This window comes from Drosophila arizonae, chromosome 5, assembly GCF_054131065.1.
Source record: "Drosophila arizonae isolate 15081-1271.41 chromosome 5, UAZ_ARI_1.0, whole genome shotgun sequence".
Classification (NCBI taxonomy): domain Eukaryota; kingdom Metazoa; phylum Arthropoda; class Insecta; order Diptera; family Drosophilidae; genus Drosophila; species Drosophila arizonae.
This window is the reverse complement of record NC_142925.1, coordinates 27,179,776-27,207,454: the sequence shown is the minus strand read 5'-3', so window position 1 is coordinate 27,207,454 and position 27,679 is coordinate 27,179,776. Positions and strand designations below refer to the sequence as shown.

General features: G+C 39.3%; 1 protein-coding gene and 1 long non-coding RNA gene across 3 annotated transcripts in view; one reads left to right on the top strand and one right to left on the bottom strand.

Annotated features, from left to right (window-relative positions):
- ppk29 (pickpocket 29) overlaps window positions 1-27,679 on the bottom strand; it is a 344,359-nt gene that overhangs the window by 122,436 nt on the left and 194,244 nt on the right. For both annotated transcript variants that reach the window (XM_089469773.1, XM_089469772.1), the window contains 2 exons: window positions 11,216-11,403; window positions 10,669-10,751 (listed from right to left, as the gene is read on the bottom strand). In XM_089469773.1, coding sequence (XP_089325899.1) covers window positions 10,669-10,751; window positions 11,216-11,403 — 271 coding nt within the window. The remainder of the gene's footprint in view (window positions 1-10,668; window positions 10,752-11,215; window positions 11,404-27,679) is intronic.
- On the top strand, window positions 15,866-18,142 carry LOC149268901 (uncharacterized). Its single transcript, XR_016270237.1, has 3 exons — window positions 15,866-16,576; window positions 16,895-17,424; window positions 17,549-18,142. It is a non-coding gene; the product is annotated as an uncharacterized LOC149268901 (long non-coding RNA).

Below are 27,679 nucleotides of genomic sequence, written 5' to 3'. Positions count from 1 at the left end.
GCAACGCATCTTCCTGATTGCCCAAACGATCGCGAGGCACTCTTTCTCCGTGGCCGAATAGTTCGCCTCCGTTTTCGTCAGTCTTCGGCTGGCGTAGGCTATGACTCGTTCTCGACCCTCGATTTCCTGAGTTAGCACCGCGCCCAGCCCACAGTCGCTGGCGTCGGTTTGCAGCACAAATTTTTCTGAGAAGTCGGGGCATGCTAAGACTGGTGCTGTCATCAGGCTCTCTTTCAACTTCTGCAGCGCATCTTCTTGCTCCTCGGTCCAGACCCATTTCTTCCTTTCTTGAGCAGCTTGGTCATTGGTTGGACCAATGAAGCGAAGCTCGGCACAAATCGCCTGTACCAAGAGGCCATTCCCAGGCATTGTCCTAGCTCTTTCAGGTTCTTCGGCGTTGGGAATTCTCGAGTTGCTTCGACTTTCGCGGGGTCGGTACAGATTCCTTCCCCACTAATGACGTGGCCTAGATACGCCAACTTTTCCCGGAAAAAGCTGCATTTTTATACCCTGAACCCATTTTCAATGGGAAATCAGGGTATAATGGTTTTTTTGAAATGTATGTAACAGGCAGAAGAAGGCGTGGCAGACCCCACAAAGTATATATATTCTTGATCATATATCTTGATTTGGCCCTGTCCGTCTGTCCGTCCGTCCGTCTGTCCGTCTGTCCGTATGTATGAACGCGTCGATTTCGGAAGATATAAAAGCTAGAGACTTCAAATTTTTTTAAATGTCCGTAATAACAGCGCGCATATCAAGTTTATCATTAAAAATCGATAACTCATCCCGATCTTTTTTATCGATAAACAACCTTATCGAAAACCAGTTATAAAATTATATCTTCTACACCTTTATTGCTAGAGTCTCCAAATTTTTAATGTATGCTTATATGCAATTTATACAATTTCGGTTTTTGTTAAAATTTACCCCCCACCCTTAAATTCACCCCCTCACCCTCACTTTTGTAAAAAGCATATTTCAAATACTAGAGACTTGTGCTTTGGCAATTACATGCATTTCCATGTTATAATCATAATCTGAAAGTTTCATGAAGATCGTACGTCCATAAAAAAAGTTATCAAACAATTAAGTTCCCATAGTAAGCGTACACTGCAGCCCATGCGTGTTTATGCGTGGGTGCTTGTGTGTCCATGTGTTTGTGTATGTGTATGTATGTGGGTGTGTATGTGAGTGTGTATGCGTTTGTGTCTGTATGCGTGTGTGTATGTATGCCTGCGTGTGCGTACGTGCGTGTGTATGTGTGTGTGCGTGTTTCTTGTGTAAGCTGAAAGACGCGAAAAATTATTGAAATATCTATTGCTCCAAGGGTTCAGGGGATCTCGTAGTCGAGCAGTCTCGACTAGAGCTTTCTTACTTGTTGATTGTTGATGTATTAGATGGAGACAGATATACACTTAAGTCACTAAGATGCAATAGGACTTATAAGTATGCGCAAGATAGTTTGTTAGGCATGCCAACACAACAAGATCCTGCAGATTTAGACGATAATGAAAGCATCGAAAGAGATGTTATGAAAATTGTTGCTGAGGCATCAGAGATGAGACTGCCATAAATATGTGTTGCTGAGGCATCAGAGATGAGACTGCCATAAATATGTGTTGCTGAGGCATCAGAGATGAGACTGCCATAAATATTTGTTGCTGAGGCATCAGAGACGAGACTGCCATAAATATGTGTTACTGAGGCATCAGAGATGAGACTGCCATAAATATGTGTTGCTGAGGCATCAGAGATGAGACTGCCATAAATATGTGTTGCTGAGGCATCAGAGATGCGACTGCCAAAAAATTGTGTTGCTGAGGCATCAGAGAGGTGAATGCCAAAAAGTTGGATGGATCTCTAGACTGTTGTGATATGTTGTGTTGGATGGCATGGGACCTGAATGTATTCAGTAGTAGAATATTGTGAAATAAATTTGTTCTGAGTTAAGATATTTGAAAAGAAAATAACACGAGGACGTGTTGTTGTCAGTATGTTGTCATTCTATTTTATTTTGCCTTTGGCCCACTGTGCGCTCCGTTTTTATGGCCCAGTGACCACTAATCTATCCTGTCGTGTTGAGCCGTGGGGTATATCCGCTCACGAGGCCGCACACTTAATCAACATATGTAAAAATTTTTTCCCTTTTACATTAATTTTTTTCTTCTGTATATATATGTATGTATAAATATGTATATATATATGTCAGAGATTTATGTAATTAACATGAGAATTTGACATAACAGGAGCATGTTATGTTAATAACATGAATGTAAAATGTTGATGACGTAGCAATGTAATGCTGCGTTGCCACGTCAGTGAGTCTGACACGGTATTGCGATGTTGTAAAACTTCATAGCAACGAGCGCTACTATGTACAATGCAATAAGCAAAGTAAATGATGACTGAGTAATGTCGGTTAGCGGTAAATTCTATGCCGAGAATGAGGCCCGAGAGCGAGAGAGATGCCTCGGCCGAGTGTGGCGCGATTGTAGTTGTTATGTAAAGAGGAAGAGAAGCACGAGCGTTGAGGCTGTGCGTACGTGGCTTTTAGTCTGAGGACAGCAGAGGTAACAACGAGACAATTGCGACTCGCTGCGTTCAAAAAGCAAAAGAACAAATATCGCCTACTGAAATTAAGAAGTTATTATGGAGCACGAGAATTCAGAGCCATCTCCGACATCAGAAGTGGGATGCCCCCACCCACAAGAAATATCAGGACGCATGCTGGAAGCGATACTGGAGTCGCAAAATAACAAATTTATGGAAATGTTAAAGTCAATGCAGACAGCAGCAAAAACAACAACAACTACTCTACCAATATTCAATCCTGATGCACCGGGAGCTGACGCCCTAGCGTGGTATAGAACAACCGATATGATTCTATCTGAGCATCCTCTGGAAGGCAGTAATGGCGCTTACAAAGGCATTAGTGGGGAGCTCTTCACCGTGGCTTGCCCAAATCTGTCAGACTGGCATAACTTGGCCAGAGTTCGGCGAGTTGTTCATACAACGATATGAGGGCATAGAGACGCCAGCAGCCTTTTTGACGAATATGCTTAACGGACGCCCGAATGCTAACGAATGTATTTCGGTTTACGCTAGCCGATTAGTGACGTCATTATTGACGAACTGGAATTCGATGAAATTGGAAGAGATTGCTGTTGCTGTCGTGCTGGCATATGCATCAAAATTTGACGCAAAATTACAAAAATTAATTTTTACAACAAATGTAAAAACGCGCAATGAAATGCAACAACAATTAAAAGCTTATGCATTTAAACGAAGCGATCATCTGCCGTCGGGTTCAGAGCCAGAAAGGAAAAGACAAAAGATGCAAACTCCAAGCAAATGCTTTTACTGTGGGAAAACTGGACACAAGGTAGCCGAGTGCCGTAAGAAGAAAGCAGACGAGAAACCCGATACCACACTCTACATCAGGACGAGAGAGAGCAGGAGTGACTTGTTATAAGTGCGGCGACATAGGTCACATTGCATCAGCTTGTCTGAAGAGAGAAGTATCATCTGGCAGCATTGAGAAGCGAGTAAACTTGTGTACAGTTATAGAGCCAAAGGGAAAAATGTACCAACTGGGTGAGCTCTTTCCATTTTTCTTTGACTCGGGCGCCGAGTGCTCTTTGATCAAAGAAACATTAAGTAATAAGTTATCTGGCAAGCGAATTAATAATCTGACAATATTAAGAGGTATAGGAGAAAATGTTGTGAAAAGCCATTTGCAAATTTTGTCTCAATTTAATCTAGAAATATTATTTCAAGTAGTAGCAGATGATTGCTTGAAGCATAATGTAATGATTGATCGAGAAATCTTGCAGCTCGGTTTTGGTGTCTTAATTGAAGCTGACAAATTTGACATAAAATAAAACAAATTAATGAAACCTACAAGGAAAGTAATACTAAATTTCTAGAAAATCTAATTGGTAATAATGTTGAACTGAATGAAAGTGATAGGCGAAAACTAAAAGAAATACTTGCTGAGCATTCAAATGATTTTATAGATGGAATACCAAATAGACGTGTATCGACTGGTGCTTTAGAAATTAGGTTGTTAGATAAAAATAAAACAGTTCAAAGACGCCCATATAAGCTGAGCGCAGACGAGAAGGAGCTTGTTAGAGGAAAAATCCAGCAAATGATTAAACAAAATGTCATACGAACAAGCAGGTCACCATTTGCTAGTCCAATGTTATTGGTTAAGAAGAAGGATGGTAGTGATAGATTGTGTATAGACTACCGAGAATTAAATGCGAATACAGTGTCTGATAAATATCCCCTTCCATTAATATCAGATCAGATAGCCAGATTACGAGGTGGAAAATATTTTTCCAGTCTGGACATGGCAAGTGGTTTTTATCAAATACCCATACACGAAGATTCTATTGAGCGAACCGCTTTTGTGACTCCAGAGGGTCAATACGAATTTTTAGCTATGCCGTTTGGCCTTAAGAATGCCTCGTCAGTGTTTCAGCGTGCGATTGTAAAAGCTTTGGGTGAATTGGCATATTCATATGCAGTTGTTTACATTGATGATGTTTTGATTGTGGCAGAATCAAAAGAACAAGCATTTGAAAGGTTGGCAGTCGTTTTAAAGGCATTGGCAAATGCAGGATTTTCGTTTAATATAAAAAAAATGTGCGTTTTTGAGAACAGGAATTGAGTACCTCGGATTTTATATAAAAAACGGTGAAATAAAACCAAATCCGAGAAAAATAGAGCCGTTGTCCGCTTTACCAAAGCCAAATAGTGTCACACAATTAAGGCAATTTATAGGCCTGGCCTCATATTTCAGGCAGTTTGTTCCTAGATTTTCTGAACAAATGAAACCGTTGTATCACTTGACTGCGAAGGAGGAGCATGAACAAATACGTCAAAAAATCATTTCCATGTTGACAAGTGACCCAGTGCTTATCATTTTTGATCCGCAACTCCCAATAGAACTTCACACAGATGCAAGCTCGTACGGTTATGGTGCTATGCTCATGCATAAACAAGAAGGCAAATGTAAAGTAGTCGAGTACTACAGCAAATGTACTTCAGCGTCAGAATCCAAATATCATTCATATGAGTTGGAAACTCTGGCAGTGTACAATGCTGTGAAGCACTTTCGACATTATTTACATGGCACAAAATTTTCCGTATATACTGATTGCAATTCATTAAAAGCAAGCCGTACAAAAGCTGAATTGACGCCAAGAGTGCATCGATGCTGGGCGTACTTACAATCATTTGATTTCAATGTTGAATATCGGAAAGGCAGCCAAATGGCTCATGTAGATTTTCTGTCTCGAAATCCATTACCCAAAGAGGTCAAAATTGTAAAGAAAGTAGAAGTTCGTGTGGACTTAGCAGAAATCACAGTTAATTGGCTATTGGCAGAGCAGCAACGCGATTGAGAAATAATGGATATAGTCAAGCAATTAAATGCTGGGGAAACCCAAAATGATGTTTTAAGAACATACGAAATTAGAGCCGGGTTGCTGTATCGCATTATTCAGCGAAATGGCAAAACACGTTGTCTTCATGTGATTCCCAATGCATTTAAGTGGTCCGTAATTAATCATGTGCATGAAGCAATAATGCATTTGGGTTGGCAGAAAACTCTGGACAAGGTCTTTGAGCAATATTGGCTTAAAAAGATGACGAAATATGTAAGGAAATTTGTAGAGAATTGCATAACGTGTAAGTTGTCTAAGCCTTCGTCCGGAAGAATACAAATGGAAATGCATCCCATTCCCAAAATTGAAATACTTTGGCACACTATACATATAGATATTAGCGGCAAGTTGAGTGGCAAAAATGATGTTAAAGAATATGTCATTGTTCAGGTAGATGCATTTACTAAGTTTGTCCATTTACATCACACGTTAAACCTTGACACAAATAATTGCATTGAAGCCGTAAAGTCAACTATAGCACTTTTTGGAGCACCTAACCGTATTATTGCAGATCAGGGCAGAAGCTTTGCAAGTAGCGGTTTTAAAGATTTTTGTTCAAATAACAAAATAGATTTTCATTTAATAGCAACAAGCGCTAGTAGAGCTAATGGGCAAGTGGAGCGCGTGATGAGCACTATCAAAAGTATGTTGACAGCTGTGGAAACAAGTTCACGAACATGGCAAGAAGCTTTAAAAGAAGTACAGTTAGCCATAAATTGCACGACCAATAGAGTAACTAACTTTAGTCCACTAGAGTTATTGATCGGTAGGGCAGCAAGGCCCTTGGGCATGCTACCTATCGGTGAAGAAACGAAAATTGATCGTAATGAAGCGAGAATTAAAGCTAAAGAGAATATGGTCAGGAATGCCGAGTATGACAAAAATAGAGTAGATAAAAACAAGGCAAAATAAGGCAATACAAAGTTGGTGATTATGTTTTGTTAAAAAGTGAAGAGCGGCATCAGACAAAATTAGATCCAAAATTTAAGGGACCATTTGTAGTGACTGAATTGCTAGAAGGTGACCGTTACATTTTGAAATCATTAACAAATAAATGAAAATATAAGTATTCGCATGAATTTTTACGAGCATTACCCGATAAGCAAGTCGAAAGAGAAATGTTTGACGACATTGACCACGGTGAAACAGACGCTGGTCAAAAGGTTACCTCTGCCACCTAGAAGGTGTGGAGGACATCATACACAGGGGCTAGGTTCAAGTGTCAATGTTCACGCTGGTGAAGGCTGAAATTGTTCATGGCGGACAGTTGATCTAGTGAGAGATCAAGGTACATGTGGTACATATCGTCGCAGAGTGGCGGCAAGAGCCTGTTTAACTGTGGTATGATAAAATGGAAAGCCAAATGGTCGGGTTTGCGCAGAAGAGTACGAGCTACTAAATTAGAGTGATATCCTGCCAAACTGTCATTTGATGGAAAGCCAAATGGGCGAGTTGTTACGGAAGGGTACGATGTACTTTGAAAATGTAAATGAGATTTTCCGTAACGCTGACATTTGAAGATCTAAATATGTAGATGTGAGACAAACATGAAATCCAAATGGTTGAGTTTATTTGTATTAACTAACATTTGAAGACATTTGAAAAATGTGTAATAAGATTGAGTAATTATTATGCGGGTAATGAACAGAAAGATTTAATTGTAAATTAATGTAAATGTTTAAATGAAGCGAATATGTTGTGTTGAGTGATGAAACCATGTAAAAGAATTGGCTTATTTTGATAAAAAAAAAAAAAAAAAAAACAAAAAGATATGATTCTAATCAGAGTGTTTAATTTCATACACGAGGACGTGTAATCGTCAGGAAGGCCGTGTCAGAGATTTATGTAATTAACATGAGAATTTGACATAACAGGAGCATGTTATGTTAATAACATGAATGTAAAATGTTGATGACGTAGCAATGTAATGCTGCGTTGCCACGTCAGTGAGTCTGACACGGTATTGCGATGTTGTAAAACTTCATAGCAACGAGCGCTACTATGTACAATGCAATAAGCAAAGTAAATGATGACTGAGTAATGTCGGTTAGCGGTAAATTCTATGCCGAGAATGAGGCCCGAGAGCGAGAGAGATGCCTCGGCCGAGTGTGGCGCGATTGTAGTTGTTATGTAAAGAGGAAGAGAAGCACGAGCGTTGAGGCTGTGCGTACGTGGCTTTTAGTCTGAGGACAGCAGAGGTAACAACGAGACAATTGCGACTCGCTGCGTTCAAAAAGCAAAAGAACAAATATCGCCTACTGAAATTAAGAAGTTATTATGGAGCACGAGAATTCAGAGCCATCTCCGACATATATATAAATATATATTTTTTTTAATTTTTTTTCTTCTGTATATATATGTATATATATATATAGTTACGTATTCATCATACTCCAACAAATTAGAGTATTTGGTATGCATACATAATTTCTCTTATAATCTCTCTTAAGCCACTCTGTAGCTTAATCTTACGACTCTCAAAGCTCGCAAGCGAAGTTACGGCAGAATCACGCCACTTAAAGCATTTACAAGAAAGGTAACTGCATGATCAGGCCACCTAGAGCTTTGTAACGGCAATGTCATCCGATGCTGGAGCTTTATAGCTGCCAACGCCGACGCATTGCATAGTAAGCTTAGAATTAGAATTAGTTGTAAATCTGCATCACGAGAATAAACTTGTTCAACTCCAATGCTATTAAAATAAAGTTATCTTTATATTTAACTAACCGCATTGTTTAAAAATGTAATTATATATATATATGAATATATGAATATATGTATACGCAAACACATAAGTTTAGCTATGCTTTTGACGCGCCTTCGGTGCAATGCACTTTAGCGCCGTTACGCTCACGCCGTTATTTGCCGCCGCTAACGCTGTTCTTTCGTTATTTCGTTGCGCAGGTCGGGTACCTGTGGGTATGCTCGACTACTCGTTACTACGTACTACGTACTACTGTATATATATACATATATGCATATGCGTACATGTATATATATATATACACCTATGCGTATATATATATGCACATATCCACTTATATGCACACATACACACAAACCTCCACTTTCTTGCTCCACTTCCTTGCTCTCTCTTTATACACTAATTGTTATATATATATATATATGGACTTATATGTGCATGTATATACATATATACACCTACGCGTATATATATATGCTCCTATCCACTTATATGCATACATACGCACAAACCTTCACTTTCTTGCTCTCACTTTCGCACAATGTTTTCGGCGCGCTGCACTGCAACGCCGTTACGCTTACACCGTTGTTCGCCACCAATACTGGTATGTCCTTTGCTCTTTCGTTGCGCGGATCGGGTACCCGTGGGTATGCTCGACTACGCGCTTCCACGCACTTTTTTTTCCTATGCGAACGCTTCTGCCGTCCAGCTCCCTATATTCGGGAAAGTTTGCGGGTCTTTACGCCGCCAGCTTGCCACACTCTCCTCAGTCAGGTCCCTGCTCGGGCGCCACTTGTAAGGATCCAATTTTCCAGCTGGGGCAGCGTCAGTTTACCCAGGGTGGATACCACAAGAAAATTTGTGATTCGCTGTGACCGGAATTCGGAGGGGGGGGGGGGGGGGGGGGATATAGGGAACAACGGGGAGCGATGCTGAGGGTTTGGCCTCTCAGCGAACGGGCATAGCCGCGTTCTCTACTTTAACTACTTAATGCCGGGATGCGCCTCGGCCAAATGACGAAATATGCAACGAGGAGGGAAGGGGGGAAAATGGGATCTACTAGCACCATTAGTTAGTTATTAGTTGCTTGATAAGAATAAAACACACACAGATTCACTTTTTCACAATCTCTTTATATCACATTAGGGCATCAATAGAGGAGGCTACCAGTAACTTAACTATCCAAATTTGAAGCTTCTAGCTCTTAAACTGTAGGAGATATAAACATTTGCGGTTTGCCACGCCCCCTATGGGCGGACATATATCTACCATAGCTTGTTGGACTTGGGTGATCAACCCGCGTATACATACCAAATTTCAGATCTCTAGCATCAATAGTGCCTAAAATATAGCAGAATTCGAAAAATCACTATATCTTCAGGTCCGATTTGCCACGCTCCTAGCAGGCGTAGATATATAGTTTTTTTTTACCCATCTTCATAGAATCAAAACATCAGCTTACATGCAAAATTTCAGCATTCTAGGTTTATAACTTTAGGAGATACAGTTTTATCCGATTTGCCACGCCCCTAATGGGACGAGATATATCCGCCATAGGTTGTGATCTTGGGTGGTCGGCGCGGACCTACATACCAAATTTCAGCCTTCTAGCTTTTCAACAAACATGATTTCTGGTATATCGGAAAATGCATTTTCCGATTTGCCACGCCCCTAGTTGGCGGATCGGGAAAATTTTTACACTTTATAAACCGGAGATATTCACGAGTATGTGTTCCAAATTTCAAGTCTCTAGCTTCAATAGCGCCGAAATAGATTGCGTTCATACGGACAGACGGACAGGCGGACGGACAGCAAGACGGACATTGCACAAAACCAATATACTCATTTCACTTTCGAGAATGAGTCTAAAAATATAATATAAAATATAATAATAAAATATTAATACATCGAAATTAAAATTTTAGCCATACTAAATGGGCATTTTTATTAGTTGGGTTCAGGGTAGTATCTAGTCGAGCACTCTCGACTAGAGTTTTCTTACTTGTTCATATTTGAGTTTAAACTGTGAAGCACCCTGGTAAAAGAAGAATAATCTGTAAAATGCTCTTTAAATTTTTGAAATATCTTGCTTGGTTAAAAAGTTATGATTTTTGCAACGCAAAAATAGCAAAGGCCCCACTGTTTGTGGCCCAACCAATTATTTGAAACTTTAATAGAATTATTTAACTAAGAAAATAAGCAAATTTGCAGAGCACAAAAATAAATACGTCTGATAAATATCATTGAGAACTCTCTCTGTTGATTATTATAGGTTTTAAATAAAGTATACTGCATGGTGATTAGTTACATAATCTTTTTTTGGTTTTTGTTAAGTTTTAAATTATTATAATATTTGTAAGATTAAATAAATTTTACTATAGCCATCAATATGGTGAATCTTAGATGATTTAGTTTTTAGGTTTAACTGCTAATAATATAAGAATATTGTTTATGAATAAAAAAATATTGTGCAAGAATACAAAAATTAAGAAAATAAGAGTCACATACTTGTTAAAGATGGATCACGTAAAGAACAATTGCATAGATTAATTTCCATTTCATTTCGGATCTGAGATAAACAAGTCGAAAAACTGAAATTAAAAACGAAAAAGATGAAACAAATAATATGCTGTGGAAAGATATGGGATATGTTATTATAGAAGGTATGGCTATTCGAAACGATAAGTCGCTAAACATTCATTTTTCTATTTGAATCATACCAAGCGCTATATTGAATAATCGTATTATCTGTCATTATTAATAAATTGTTCGGAATAATCGTTAGCCTTTTACATACTTTTAACAACCTGATACCCTGATACCCTGATTTCCCATTTTTAAAGGGTTCAGTGTAGTGAGCATCTTAGCCCCCGTGGGGCTCTCAAATCTAAGAGCTCAAACAGGCGGGCAAACAGACAAGACGACTCAAGAAAAGGTAAAATCTTGCGGCAACTTCTTGGGGATCTCTGCAAATCGATTACATTATATTGTATATATTTTTGTAATATACTATATATTTTGTACCGTTGCAATAATATTTAAAGTATTTACTCACCTATATTTATAGATCGTCGACTTGCTTTCCGATGGAAATTTACACATTCGTTGATCTACATCTTCATATATTACATCATCAGTATTATGTATTTCTTCAATATTAAAGTTATACACTGTACGACGCAAATTTATTGCATATCCGACAGTATTAAAATAGGGTATATCCTCAGGACTGTGAATATAAAGCTTTCATTGGTTGATTAAATAAATATTTTGGTAAAATAATAATGAGAGTATACTCAGTGAGAGTTATAAACATTTTATTTGTGGTCTGAAATTTTCCTTATTTTATTAGTTGTAAAGTAGTGATTATGTATGAGTCTGCTCAAGGTCATCTTACTATAAATTTATAACTTGACGACACGGACGGGGAATGGGAAAGAGAGGATCGTCAGAATCGGGAGTATACGTCGCGCAGTTTATTTCGGCGTTATTGAAACTAGAAATTTGCAATTTGGAACACATACTCGTGAATATCTCCGATCTATGAAGTGTTAAAATTCTCCCGATCCGCCCACTAGGGGCGTGGCAGATCGGAAAAAGCATTTTCTGTGGCAAATCGGATACAACTGTATCTCCAAGAGTTTTAAAGCTAGAACTCTAAAATGTTTCACGTAAGCTAATGTTATGATTCTATAAAGTCTAATGACAATATTATATGCCTACGCCCATTAGGGGCGAGACTTGAAGATATAGTGATTTTTTAAATTCTGCTATATTTTGGACACTATTGATGCCAGAGACCTTAAATTTTGTATATATACTCGGGCTGACCACCCAAGACCAAAAAGTTTTGTCGGATATATGCCCGCTTCCAGGGGGCGTGGCAAACCGCAAAGTTCATATCTCTTAAAATATAATAGATAGAAGCTTCAAATATAGATAGTTAAGTTACTAGTAACCTCCTCCATCGATGACCCAAAAAAATTGTTTAGGGGCGTGGCATATCGAAAAATTCCTTTAATTTTCACATTTTTTGAGCGTAAGCATTGTAGTATGTTGTATGTCATATAAGCATATGCTCAAGGTATTGTAGTGTATACAATATATGAAGTTGACATATGCCCGAAATATAAGTAAGAGTATCATAGCAACACTTTGTTGCTTTATTTATATTATAACTGTTTGAAGCTGCCGAAGTCAAAAAATAAAAACCAAAACGATATAATTTAGCTTATTATTTATTAATTTAATGCCGAGTCTGTGGACACTGTTTATGCAAAGTTATTTCGATGCGAGGGTGACAAATTTGTAGGTGTTGCGCGAATGAAGACTATTTTTGTACAGAGTTTAAAAGAATATAAATAAAGAGGAGTATGCAATTAACAGAGCGGATGAGATTTACATATGTATGTGTGTTATGCTTTGTTATGTGCAAGAGTGCGCTAACAGCGAATGAGAATGACAAAGGCAAGAGATTAACTTAAGAGAAGCTTATTTAACTATTAAGAGCAATTATTAGCTGCTGCGCCGAACATCCTCCCCACCGTTAAAATACCATGACTTTTAACAGGATCATCAACCGGAAGGACGCACAGCTTATTGACAGCTCGACGTGTAGTTCCAGTGGGTGTACGCAGAACAGCGACTCTCACGGCTCCATCGGCTCCAGCAATGATCTCAACGACCCGGGCTAATGGCCACTTCAAAGGTGGCAGGTTTTCGTCTTTTACACAGACGACATCGTTGACCTTGATAGAAGGCCGTGGGGTCCGCCATTTTCCACGCTGTTGCAGAATTGTGAGGTATTCCTCACTCCATCGCTTCCAAAACAACTGCTGTATGTATGTCATACGCTGCCAGCGATCGAGGCGATTGCAGTTAATCCGAGATAGATCTGGTTCGGGGAAGTCGATAAGTGGTCGACCAATCAGGAAATGCCCTGGAGTGAGAACTCCAAGATCATCAGGGTTTTCTGAAATTGGAACAAGAGGACGAGAATTGATTATAGCCTGAATTTGGCACACCAATGTGCGCAGTTCATCGAAACCAAGAAGTGCCGATCCCATAGACCGATATAGGTGCCTTTTAGCTGTCTTCACTGCTGCCTCCCAAAGACCGCCAAAATGTGGCGAACGAGGAGGTATGAATTTCCAATCGAAGCTGTTGTTGATGCAGTAGTTGTGAACTTCACTACGATGTTCCTGGCTCAAAAATAAACGTCTCAGATCCGCCAACTCGTTCCGTGCACCCACAAAGTTGGTTGCGTTGTCTGACCAGATGCATGTTGGAATGCCGCGCGTACTAACGAAACGCTTGAGGGCGCCCAAAAAGGCAGCTGTCGACAGATCCTTTGCAAGCTCCAGCCATACAGCCTTAGTTGTGAAACAAACGAACACGCAGACGTAGCATTTTACTGATGCTCTATTTCGTCCATCGGGCTTGTAATAAAAAGGTCCACAATAGTCAACTCCAGTGATTGTGAATGCCGGTGAGCACTGTGCACGCTTCTTAGGCAAGTCTGCCATTATATGCTCAACTAGGCGAGGGCAACAGTTTTCATGCCGCCTATGGGCCAAAACTGCAATCGAATAGCTGCAAGCAAAGCCTGCGGTCCGGCGTGGTGATGCATTTGATGAAAATGGGATATTATAGCGAAGGTTAAGGGATGGTTTTTGGGTAAAATAATTGGGTGACGCGCATCGAAGCCGAGAGTAGAATGCCCCAAACGACCACCAACTCTTAGTAGACCAAAATCACCCATAAACGGAAATAGCGAAAGAATGGCGCTTGACCAGTGTATATTCCTTCAATTCTGTAGGGCAGAGTATTCCGGTTGCAACTGAGCTCTTCGAGCAAGACGACATAATAGGAACGATCCTTGACGCAGATCATCCGATGATAACTCAGGTGATTTTATTTTCCGGATGAATTTATGAACATAACCAAAGATTCGCTTCATTATTCCGAATGAATTTATGTACTTGAATGACAAAGAGATGTCCACATGCTCTGCCGACAGCAAGACTCTTTGACGCATTTCAGGCAAGCATGCTTCAGGCAAGCAGTGCCTAGGCCAATAACATTTTTATACCCTGAACCCATTGAAAATGGGAAATCAGGGTATAATGGTTTTGTTGAAATGTATGTAACAGGCAGAAGGAGGCGTGGCAGACCCCACAAAGTATATATATTCTTGATCAGGGCGACGAGCTGAGTCGATTTGGCCCTGTCCGTCTGTCTGTCTGTCCGTCTGTCCGTCTGTCCGTATGTTTGAACGCGTCGACTTCCGAAGATATAAGAGCTAGAGACTTGAATTTTTTCGATAAATCATCCCGTTATGTTTTTATCGAGTAAAAACATTCAAGTTCAAATCAGATGCCTCTATAGCTAATTGTGAATGATTTTTCTTTTTTTATACCCTGAACCCATTGAAAATGGGAAATCAGGGTATAATGGTTTTGTTGAAATGTATGTAACAGGCAGAAGGAGGCGTGGCAGACCCCACAAAGTATATATATTCTTGATCAGGGCGACGAGCTGAGTCGATTTGTCCGTCTGTCTGTCTGTCCGTCTGTCCGTCCGTCCGTCTGTCCGTCTGTCCGTCTGTCCGTATGTTTGAACGCGTCGATTTCCGAAGATATAAGAGCTAGAGACTTGAATTTTTTTTTTAAATGACCGTATATACAGCGCGGACGTCGAGTTTGCTTTTAAAATTAGATAAATCATCCCGTTATGTTTTTATCGAGTAAAAACATTCAAGTTCAAATCAGATGCCACTATAGCTAATTGTGAATGATTTTTCTTTTTTTTTAATTTCTCAAATATTCAATATAATATGTAGATCATATGCTGAAAGTTTCATTAAATTCCGTTCAGTCAAAAATTAATAAAAAATAATCAAATATTTGGCAATTAACAAACGCACGTGCAGCAGCTACAACAAAAACATTCGTTGAATCACATCAGCTGTTAGTTTCGTTTAGTTTTGGTAGATGGCGCAGCAACAGTGAATCTATTTGAGTTTTGCCAGCGCCACTAGCAGGAGTGTGGTGGCCTAGTGTGTTAGCTGCATGACGCTCGATCGAGAAGTCGCGGTTCGAATCCCGATCGATGCAACTGATGTTAATTTTTTTTAATTGTTTCAAAATATTTTTATATTTTCATAAATGAGTTTTCTATTTAATTTATATTTTTAAATACACCGAAATTGAAATTTTAACTATACCTTATGTGCATTTTTAATAGTTTGGTTATTCTAGCAGATTCTTAGAATCACATCAGCAGTTAGTTTCGTTTAGTTTTGGTAGATGGCGCTGCAGCAGTGAATCTATTTGAGTTTTGCCAGCGCCACTAGCAGGAGTGTGGTGGCCTAGTGTGTTAGCTGCATGACGCTCGATCGAGAAGTCGCGGTTCGAATCCCGATCGGTGCAACTGATGTTAACTTTTTTAATTGTTTCAAAATATTTTTATATTTTATTAAATGAGTTTGGTATTTTATTTATATTTTTAAATACATCGAAATTGAAATTTCAGCCATACTAAATGGGCATTTTTATTTGTTGGGTTCAGGGTAGTATCTAGTCGAGCACTCTCGACTAGAGTTTTCTTACTTGTTTTAATTTCTCAAATATTTAATATAATATGTAGATCATATGCTGAAAGTTTCATTAAATTCCGTTCAGTCAAAAATTAATAAAAAATAATCAAATATTTCGCCAATTAACAAACGCACGTGCAGCAGCTACAACAAAAACATTCGTTTAATCACATCAGCTGTTAGTTTCGTTTAGTTTTGGTAGATGGCGCAGCAGCAGTTAATCTATTTGAGTTTTGCCAGCGCCACCAGCAGGAGTGGGGTGGCCTAGTGTGTTAGATGCATGACGCTCGATCAAGAAGTCGCGGTTCGAATCCCGATCGATGCAACTGATGTTAATTTTTTTTAATTGTTTCAAAATATTTTTATCTATATATATAAAAGAAAGTTGTGTAAAAGTGAAGACTGCTTATAACTTGATTTGGGCTGAACCAATTTTCATGGTTTTTGATTTGTTGGATTTGTCTCCGCAACGAGTTTAGTATAGGGTCTTAAAAATACTGAAAAAATTTGCCGAATACTTGAAAAACGCGGTTTTTTCCCCAAATGTTCAAATTTTTTTTATACCCAGTAGGCTTGGTAACAGTGACAGTTTTGACAATAGTGTAGAAGTAAATAAACAAATGTAGTCAGTCAGTCTCCTGACCTCGAGCAGACCTGACTATTCAAAAAAAAAAAAAAAAAAAAAAAAAAAAAAAAAAAAAAATTTCAAATCAAAAGGAAAAATATTTCAAATCAAAAATCTGCAAAAAATCAAAAGATTAAAACCTGACTGTTCAAAAAATAAATAAAAAATTAAAAATTCGAAATTAAAAAAAAAAGGTAATTATTAAAAAGTGTATTTTTGGCTTTTTATATTTTCGGACTTTTAAACTTTATAAATATTTCAAATCAAAAATCTGCAAAAATTAAAAAAAAAATCAAGATTAAAACCTAACAATCAAAAATAAATAAAAAATTCAAAATTCAAAATTCGAAATTAAAAAAAAAAAAGTTAATTATTAAAAATTGTATTTTTGGACTTTTACAAAAGCTAAATATCTCGAAAGTTCAGGTATTTGTTTGTCTCAAACATAAATTTGTGTAAATTATTTATATTTATATTTCTCGATTGTTTTATATGGTTTTGTGCGAGGGCAGTATTACTATTAATAAAAATGCCGCGTCCTAGAAGATCTAATCTTTCCCGGCGGACCCATAATGCAATTAGGCAACGGAATAGCGCGAGTCAATTATCTGACGAAGAGCGAGAAATCGCCCGAGAAAGGCTCCGCGTTAGTACCCAGGGAAGAAGGGCCTTAATTCGTGCTTCTCAAAGAGAGGCAGCCCGTGAAATGGCAATAAGAAATGGTTCAAGGATTGATTTGAATCCAGCAGCGTTTCGATATGATTGTACCATTGACTACAGCTTGAATCGTTTAGTTTGCATTGGTCCAATGGACGTTGTTTGCTAGCATTGTGGCGCATTGAAGTTTGCTGGTGAAACGCCCGGTTTGTGCTGCCTTAGTGGTAAAGTGACATTGCCATTAGCGGTCACCATAGCCATTGCGTTCCCTGCTTTATGGCGAAACACTAGAATCACGACATTTTCTAGCGAACACTCAAAAATACAATGCCTGTTTCCAAATGACATAATTTGGGGCGGAAAATATTGGAGACGGATATTTAAGGTAATTTACGTTAAAAATTTTATTTTCTATGACTGCCAAAAAAAAATTTTGAATAATGTAGTTTGTTAGATTTCTGTAAATAGTGTTTGTAAATATAACTATAACTATGGCTTTGAATTTAAAGATTCAAGGCCAGATTTGCCATCGCATTGGATCATTGCAACCTATTGAAGATGCACAGCAAAAATTCTTGCAAATATACTTCATGGGCAATATGGAAGAACAACTTGACCGGCGTCAAGAAATGAACACAGCTATGAAAAGAGCAATTCTCCATGATTTGCATGCTTAGAAATTTAAACCAACCAAAACTGTGCAATGGAACGCGTTTGGTGATAAGAAAACTGATGAGCAATGTGATTCACGCGTTGATACTCAAAGGAAAATTTAAAGATGAGGAAGTTCTTATTCCTAGGATTCCGATGAGCTCAACAGATATGCCCTTTGAATTTAAACGAATTCAATTCCCGCTTCGTCTTGCCTTCGCCATGACGATCAACAAGTCACAGGGCCAATCTTTGACTATTTGTGGCCTCAATCTAGAAAATGCGTGTTTTTCTCATGGTCAATTGTACGTGGCATGCTCACGTGTTGGCAAACGATCCGCATTATTTGTTCTTGCACCCGACCAAAAAACGAAGAATGTCGTTTACAACAAGGTGCTTGAATGAAAATCCGATTAATAAATTTATCAGTGTATCCCAGCCTGAACAACATAGCTTTCAACAATTTTTTACCTAGAAATAATATAGAGGGCAATGCAACGTTTGCCGGGCCAGCTAGTATTTTCATAAATGAGTTTTCTATTTAATTTATATTTTTAAATACACCGAAATTGAAATTTTAACTATACCCTATGTGCGTTTTTAATAGTTTGGTTATTCTAGCAGATTCTTATAATCACATCAGCAGTTAGTTTCGTTTAGTTTTGGTAGATGGCGCTGCAGCAGTGAATCTATTTGAGTTTTGCCAGCGCCACTAGCAGGACTGAGGTGGCCTAGTGTGTTAGCAGCATGACGCTCGATCGAGGAGTCGCGGTTCGAATCCCGATCGATGCAACTGATGTTAATTTTTTTTAATTGTTTCAAAATATTTTTATATTTTATTAAATGAGTTTGGTATTTTATTTATATTTTTAAATACATCGAAATTGAAATTTCAGCCATACTAAATGAGCATTTTTATTTGTTGGGTTCAGGGTAGTATCTAGTCGAGCACTCTCGACTAGAGTTTTTTTACTTGTTATACCCTGAACCCATTGAAAATGGGAAATCAGGGTATAATGGTTTTGTTGAAATGTATGTAACAGGCAGAAGGAGGCGTGGCAGACCCCACAAAGTATATATATTCTTGATCAGGGCGACGAGCTGAGTTGATTTGGCCCAGTCCGTCTGTCTGTCCGTCTGTCCGTCTGTCCGTCCGTCCGTCTGTCCGTCTGTCCGTATGTATGAACGCGTCGATTTCAGAAGATATAAGAGCTAGAGACTTCAATTTTTTTTAAATGTCCGTAATTACAGCGCGCATATCAAGTTTATCATTAAAAATCGATAACTCAACCCGATCTTTTTTTATCGATAAAAACCCTTATCGAAACCCAGTTATAAAATTATATCTTCTACACCTTTATTGCTAGAGTATCCAAATTTTTAATGTATGCTTATATGCAATTTATACAATTTCGGTTTTTGTTAAAATTTACCCCCACCCTTAAATTCACCCTCTCAACCTCACTTTTGTAAAAAGCGTATTTCAAATACTAGAGACTTGTGCTTTGGCAATTACATGCATATTCATGTTATAATCATAATCTAAAAGTTTCATGAAGATCGTACGTCCACAACAAAAGTTATTAAACAATTAAGTTCTCATAGTAAGCGCACACTCAGCCCATGCGTGTTTATGCTTGTGTGTGTATATGTATGTAATTGTTTGTGTATGTGTGTGTGTGTGTGTGTGTGTATGTGTGTGTATGTATGCCTGTGTGTGCGTGCGTGCGTGCGTGTGTGTGTGTGTGTGTGTGTGTGTGCGTGTTTCTTGTGTAAGCTGAAAGACTCGGAAAATTATTGAAATACATAGCTATTACTCCAAGGGTTCAGGGGATCTCGTAGTCGAGTAGTCTCGACTAGAGCTTTCTTACTTGTTCCTCTTGCAAAAAAGAAGGTCCATGCATCCATAATTTCGAGTGCAAGAGCTCTAACGGTGCTGCTCCTTTAAATAACATATCTGCAGGATTCATCTCAGTTGGCACGATTTGCCACTCCATGCCGATTGTGAGCTGCTGTATGGCACAAACCTTGTTAGCAACAAAAACATTGAATTTGGATGGCTCTTCCTTTAGCCAAGACAAGACCACCGCTGAATCTGACCAGCAATGCATCTCACATTCGAACAAGTTCAGTTTCTCTACCTCGCTTATCAAGTTCGCAAGCAGATATGCAGCGCATAACTCAAGCTTAGGCACAGTGAGGGTCTTTAGTGGGGCGACGATAGCCTTGGAACAGAGTAGATGCACTTTAACAGCATTATTCTTCGATGACCGAACATAAACACAAGAGCCATAGGCCTGAAGGCTAGCATCGCAGAAGGCATGTAATTCAACTCTTGCTTTAAGTTGGAGTACATAACGAGGAAATGTTGCATTGCTCACTTGATGAAAGTCCTTACAAAATTCGCTCCAAATCGTTTCCAATGATTGTGGTAGACTCTCATCCCATTGTAGCTTGTCTCTCCACATGCGTTGCAAGATGATTTTTGCCCTAGTTAATGTTGGTCCGATCAAACCTAACGGATCGTAGCATCGCGCAATGGTTGACAGAACTGAACGTTTTGTGTGTTTTCCAACACTGATTTTGGGCTCGAAAGTGCATTCGAAGCTATCCTTTCGAGGCTCCCAGATGAGTCCAAGAGTTTTTGTCACATCGGTCCCATCGCCGAGTTTGAGAAAACTCTCCTGCTCGATTTCTGGAACTCCGCGAAGAATGTTGATTGAGTTTGAGCACCATTTTCTCAATTTGAAGTTGCTTCGCTCAAGAAGATTTTTAGTTTGTTCCATTATGTCGCGAACTTCTTCAACTGAATTGCCTCCTGAGATCAGATCGTCAACATAGAAATCTCGCAAAGCAGTTTTAGCTCCTAGGGGGTATGATGACGACTCATCCATTGCTAATTGGTGCATTGCACGAATAGCCAAAAAAGAAGCGGGCTTGGTCCCATAAGTGACGGTATTCAATTTGAAGACTAGAATGTCGTCGTCTGAGGAGTTTCGCCATAAGATACATTGAAGCATTGCATCAGGCTCTGAAACCTTCACACACCTATACATTTTACTAATATCACCTGTAAGTGCAATGGAAAATGTGCGAAAACGAACGAGTGTGTGAAACAATGTAGCTTGTATGGTCGGTCCTGACATAAGAATATCATTTAATGAAAGCCCAGATGTGGTAACAGCCGAACCGAATACCACTCTCAACTTTGTTGTCGAACTTTCTTCTTTGTATACACAATGATGAGGCAAGAAGTATTTGCATTTAGAAATCTCTGCGCTGGGCACCGGTGACATATGGCCGAGATCAATATATTCTTTCATAAATGCAGAGTATTTTTCCTTCATAGCATGATTTCGAGCAAACTTACGCAAACATAAGAGTCGCCCAAAGATTCGAAGCCTTGCTTTTTTGGCAAGCAGACTAAGTATTCCCCTGAAGACAATCGACGATGAGTTGCGATGAAATGCTGCTGACAGTGGAGCTCCTCTGTTGTTACCTTGGCGATAGGCTCGAAAACGTGCTCCACTTCCCAAAATTGACGAACCAAATCATCAAGCCGAGTGCTGAGATTGGTATCATCGGAAGCTCTTTGAGTTACGATGAACGATGAGAGTTTGGGGGCCGATTGCCCGCCACCTGATATGATCCAGCCGAGTTGAGTTTTCTGCAAAACTGGCAACCCAGGTGCCAACATAATTTGCCCAATACACAACAGACCAGCTCCGATGAGAAGATCAATCCGCTGTGACTTATAAAATAAGGGATCAGCTAACTTTATATTTGAGGGTATGTTCTAACTATTAGTAGACATTGAAATTCCAGGCTGATTATCAGTAATCGTCTTGGCGATGATTGCGCTGATGGTAGTTGAGTAATCTTAAATCCGCGATTTCAGAACGAGATCGACTGAGTATCCTTCAGTTGAGAAGCTAGCATCTCCAATGCCAGAAACTGCAGTAAGCGACTTTCTTTTTCGGAGCTGAAGCTGATTAGCGAATTGCGTGGTAACAAAGTGAAGTTGAGATCCTGAATCTAAGAGTACACGACACGGAACGAATGTTCCAGCTCGATTCTTAACAAGGATTATAGCAGTGGCTAGAAGCACAACATCAGACGAATGAGGCGACAGATGAGCTTGAGGCAAAGAAGGTGACATTGAAACCATAGCAGAGAAATGTATTGCATTTGTTTGTTGGACAGTGTTGGATGTATCTACTGAAGATTAATTGTAATGCAATAAGGTATGGTGCTTCGATTGACAAGTGCGGCAGGTACTAGATTTGCAATCTTTAAGCTGATGCCCCTTTCTTAGGCAATTTAGGCACAGAGCGAGTCTCTTGGCCTCCTTATGTCGTGCAATGGGTGGCAATTGCTCAAAACGCTTACATTGAAATATCATGTGGCTCGTGTCTTCGCAAAAGACACAACGACTGGGAGTTTTGGAAGCAAGAAATGATTTTCTTAAATGTGTACTCACGATCTTCCCTGACTTGCCAACCTGACCATCCTGCAAAACTTGATCCACATTTTCAAGCATTCGACACCGCTCTTGCAAGAACGTTGACAACTTGGCCCACGACGGTAACTCATTTGCTGATGATCGTTCCTCCCATTTGGCCTGACTGCATTTGTCCAATTTCTGCAACACTGTTTGCACGATGATACAATCAGCGACTTCTTCCCTCGATGCAAGAGAATCCATAGCACGAATATGAGATGCAACCTTATCCGCCAACTGCCTTAGTCTGCCCACAGATGAATCTGCCTTCTCAAGCCCAAATATCGCTCTGATATGTGCCTGTAAAATAAAACGTTTATTATCAAATCGACGCTGAAGAATATCCAGAGCGACGCTATAGTTAGCCCTATTTATTTCCAATGAGCCGATGGCGCAGCACCACTTAAGCAGGACCGAAGATGTTGGAGCTTCTCAATAGGGCTGAGATCAGAGTCAGCATTTTCCCACTCAGTATAGATTCCACTAAATTTTGGCAATTCCAACTGCGGCAAACGCGACCGATTTGACATAATGAGCACTGGATGAGCATTTGTAAAGCTTGTATTTAGTGTCGAAGAAAACTGTTGATTTGGCCTACTTCCCAGTTCACGTTGAAGCAGGGCCTTAAACTTTAGTAGAATTGATTCAAATTTCGCAGGTAAATCACTGGATATGGACTCAAAATCTGATTCTTCTAAGTTCGTGTGAACCGCATCGAAATTTGACTCTAATTTGGTGATCGAGTCCAAAAGTACACGTAAATCACACGAATCCATATGGCTTAATTTGTCCGCGTCTGATTCAGCATATAGACTTTCGAGTCTATCGAACAGCGCTTTCGTTTTACGCTTTAGATAAGTGACCTGAGATGCAGGCACTTGATCAGCACTCGATTCTAAATTATTCATTTTTTTAAATTTTAGTCGCAAATGTAGTCAATTATGTTCACTTTGGAAAAGCACTTGCAATTGTAACGCTAATGTACAAGCTAAGAGTGCCACTTATGCACATATAATGTATCTGCACATTTTATATGATTATGTACGTGTGTGATCGAGACAACTATTTTCGGAATAGCTGTGCAGACGCTACATAAAAGGCGCTAAACGCGATGATCCACGGACGAAAGAAAAAATGATAAAGATAATCAGAATGCAAAGCCACTGCATGCAGATTATCTGAGTTTTGATTTATGTATGTGTGTGTGTGTGTCTTCTACGATTGACACAGCTTTTTAGGTTTGCGCGCTTTCTATGCAGATGCAGCTGAGAAGGCGCCAACCGCGACGAACGAAACGGCAATTAAAAGAGGATGCAAAAAAACTCAAGATAATTGCATACACATACATATATGCAGTTCGAACGAAATGTTAAATGTTTTACAAGGTTGTGTCACAATGAAATTGATAATTTGAATGCACTATCTTGCACAAATGTTTTGTAAATTTCACTGATGAGCGACGCCAAGATGGTGTAATAACTTATAACGCGCTAAGCGAGCACCACAGAGTGTATTAGGATCACGTCGGGGTCACCAAAATGTTTGAAGCTGCCGAACTTTTTCGACAACTCTGGCTCCAATCATTTACGAAGGCAAAAAAATAAAAACCAAAACGATATAATTTAGCTTATTATTTATTAATTTAATGCCGAGTCTGTGGACACTGTTTAGGCAAAGTTAGTTCGATGCGAGGGTGACAAATTTGTAGGTGTTGCGCGAATGAAGACTATTTTTGTACAGAGTTTAAAAGAATATAAATAAAGAGGAGTATGCAATTAACAGAGCGGATGAGATTTACATATGTATGTGTGTTATGCTTTGTTATGTGCAAGAGTGCGCTAACAGCGAATGAGAATGACAAAGGCAAGAGATTAACTTAAGAGAAGCTTATTTAACTATTAAGAGCAATTATTAGCTGCTGCGCCGAACAATAACAGCTATACATAAGTGCCGTAATATGATCTGTCACTTATGTACAGACCAGGTTGCAGTGTGGGATCTGCAACGTAAGCATTGTTACGTTCTTGTTCACGCCGCAGCTTAAACGCTAAAATGTATATGCCTTCTGCATATGCATACAAACATATGTATATACACACACATACAGCATGTTATATACTCCCATTCTACCGCTGCTTTTAGCTACAGAATTCTTAATGTAAACTTTATGTATTTTAGGCTAAGACTTGTAAGGTGGCTCGCCCGCGGCCCCCCTTACATTGCGTAAGATTTGTAATAGATAGGAATTTGTAGCGAGTAAGTTAAGTAATAAGTAGAACAAGTTGTTAGTTTGTAAGACATTGTTAATTAGTCGGTAAGTAGTCGTAAGTGTCATAGCAGTTAGTTTTGTAGAGTAAGCGTAATTTGAATAGGGCGCGCGATCAGCAATGCAACCGTGCAGCTCGAAAGCTCGCGGTGGTGAATTGCATTGCTGGTCGCGTGGTAAAATCTGCACCAGTGCTGCCATTTTAGCCATTAAGTTGCTAGATCTAGCAATTTTGAATTTGAGTTTGCCATTTTTTTTTTTTAAATTGCTATTAGCCACAAATATAGCTATTTTTAAAAAAAATTATGCAACTTTTAGCAATTTTGTGATTTTTGTGATCTCACAATAACATCATCTTAAAAAGAACTCAACTTGTTCAAAATCATAACAATTTCGATAAATGCACAAACTTGTGAACAATAGTTCAATAGTTGTGAACAATAAGTAGTTTACAAATTCATCGAAAGTGATCGAGTGTCATTAGTGCGCTGAGCTTTAAATTGTATGCCTTTTTGTTAGATTCATTAAAAGTTTTATAAAATACGCCAAAAACGTATACCCAAAAATTTCGCGATGTGTGGTTGAGTGGCGAGTTTAAAGAGTGGATTCGCAAGGATGACACAGACTCAACAAGGGCCTATTGCGCCTATTGCAAGTGCACTATTGGCGCGAAGCTTTATGATGTGCGCCACCACGCTGCCACAAAAAAATATATAAGAGCGATGGGTGCGTGTACACAAAAAAAACAAGTTGCCTTTTGTTGTAAAAAGTGACAAGACGGAGGAGCATGAGGCTGCACTGTGCCTATACATACATTGCAAAACACGCAGCAATAGTGACAAGCGATCATTTGTCGCAATTATGTGCGCACCAATTTGCAGCTTGCCAATCGGCAGCAAACATAAAATTGGGCAGAACAAAGAGAAGTCATATAATAAAAAATGTTCTTGCCGAGCACTTTGCGGAAAATTTGCGCTGATATTGGTGATTCAGTCTTTTGCTAGATGAATTGTTTAAATTTTCTTAAATCTTTAGGAGTTGCTATTAACTATTTCAGCAATAGTAAAGGCACAATTGTCTCAACATTTCTAAGCCTTGAGCTTATTGAAGTGGGCGACGCGATATGCATAGCAGATGCAGCTCCAAATATGCTATTAATGATGAAGAAAGTATATTGGAACAATTGGACGACATTTTAACTATCATTTAAAAACTTAATCATAAATAAAAGTAATAAATTTAACATATAAAATTTTAACAAAATTTGGCCATTTCTTTTAGCAATTTTAATAAATTTTTTAGCAATTTTAGCAACTTTTTTTTGAAATTCTAGCAATTCTTGCCTTCAAAATTCTGGCAGCACTGATCTGCACAGCGGCAGAAGAGGATTGAAAGCTGCGTGTAGTATTTAGTGAGTTTGGAGCTCTTGATGTGAGCAGTTGATATCAAAGAAAATAAGAAACAGATAAACGAGGGGTAAAGAGCGTAAGGTAACATGGAATAAAAATGTTAAATGTATCTATAGAAATGATTGCGTACTCATTTGTAGTTGATTTGAAAACACTAATCTACTAATGATAACAACACTAACTGGTGGTTAGAACGAGGGCAATCCTGTTCGCCAGATAGCCAAAACTCTGGCACACAAAATCGCGTGGTCTGGAGTGAACGCCGGCGACGACGCTGGGCGTTCCTCGATCTGCGATCCACCAATGATAGTAGCCCCACTAATACCCCGCAATATGCCTTTGTAGCCCCGACCCCAGCAATCTAGAGTGCGCTTGATCGCGCCACTCGATCGCTGCAGCCATCCCACGTGCAAGCGTGTGCGGGCGTGGTCGGCGAGTTCGGGCTGCGTGGCCATTTAATACATAATGACTCCCCCACCCTCTCCCATTTCTCTAACCACGTGTAGTCCCGTATTAATTTACAAATGTCTTGTAAGTTGTGGCCCTGGGCAGACTGAAACTCTGACCCCGGCTGAAAAACATAACCTGTAAAATTGTAACCTTACAAGTGGCGCCCGAGCAGGGACGCGGGGCTAGAGAGAGTGTGGTATACGGGCGGCGTAAAAACCTGCCAGCATACCCAAATAGAGGTGACGGGCAATAGAGGCGATTGTGTAGTTATTTGGTGGTTAATTTGAATATGGGCAATAGAGGCGATTGTGTAGTTATTTGGTGGTTAATTTGAATATGGGCAGTGTGCGTATAAAAGCAGCAAAAGGCAAGAACATTCATGGTAAAGTGCAAAAATTAAAAAGTGAAGGCACCCTACGACGGCCGCGGGGCGGGGGTCAGAAATTTCGGGAAGCGTCGAGCGAAAAAACGGTACTAGAAAACCGTTGCGGCGCCGAAAAGTACAGTGCGTGCGAAAATATTACGCAGACGCGTAAAACCGAAAACGCATGTGCATAAGCATGTGCACGCGCGGTGGCAGCGTAGCGAACGTCGCCGAAATGCAGCAACGAGGAGTGGTAAGAGCAGAGTGTGTATATATGTATGCACACATCAAAAGTAAGTAACAGAGGCCAAAAAAAAAAAAAAGAAAAAAAAAGCGGTCAGAGTGAACGAAATTAAAGATCAGCAAGATTATTGATGCCGCTGCAATTGCACCAAGGAGTTAATAGTTGAGATAAAAGTGGTTATAAATGAAGTAAGAGGAGAATTGAAAGCATTTAGTGCCGACGGCAAGCGAATATACCCGCCATAAGAAAGTGTAGTTGTGAAAAAAAAAAAAACAGTCAAGGAAACGCGCATAGTCAAGGGTGCAAGTGTGCATATACATATATACATATGTACATGAGTGAATGTAAGGATTAGCGGGGAGAGAACGAAAAGTGAAATAGTGAAGTGTATATATGTATGTGCGCATAGACGAGTGCGCATATGTATATATAAGTTAACAACAAAAATATTCTTCAAGTTAAAAACAAAAATATTCTACATTGCAAAAAAACCCAATGGGAATTGTTGCAACACAAATAAAACGTAACAAGCTGATCAGACCAATAAGCCAAAACTGCTGACACCATGTCTAGCGGACTTCCTGCACACGCCAACCAGAGCTCCAGCAATTCTAAGAAGAATTGCACAACGGTTCAACAACACCACGAGCGACGCCGCTGCCAACGTCGTCGACTGAACCACAGCTCAGCTAGGGATAGAATTGATTTAAGTAATTTAGTTGCAAATTTGTTCTTGAATAAAACGGACTGCATTT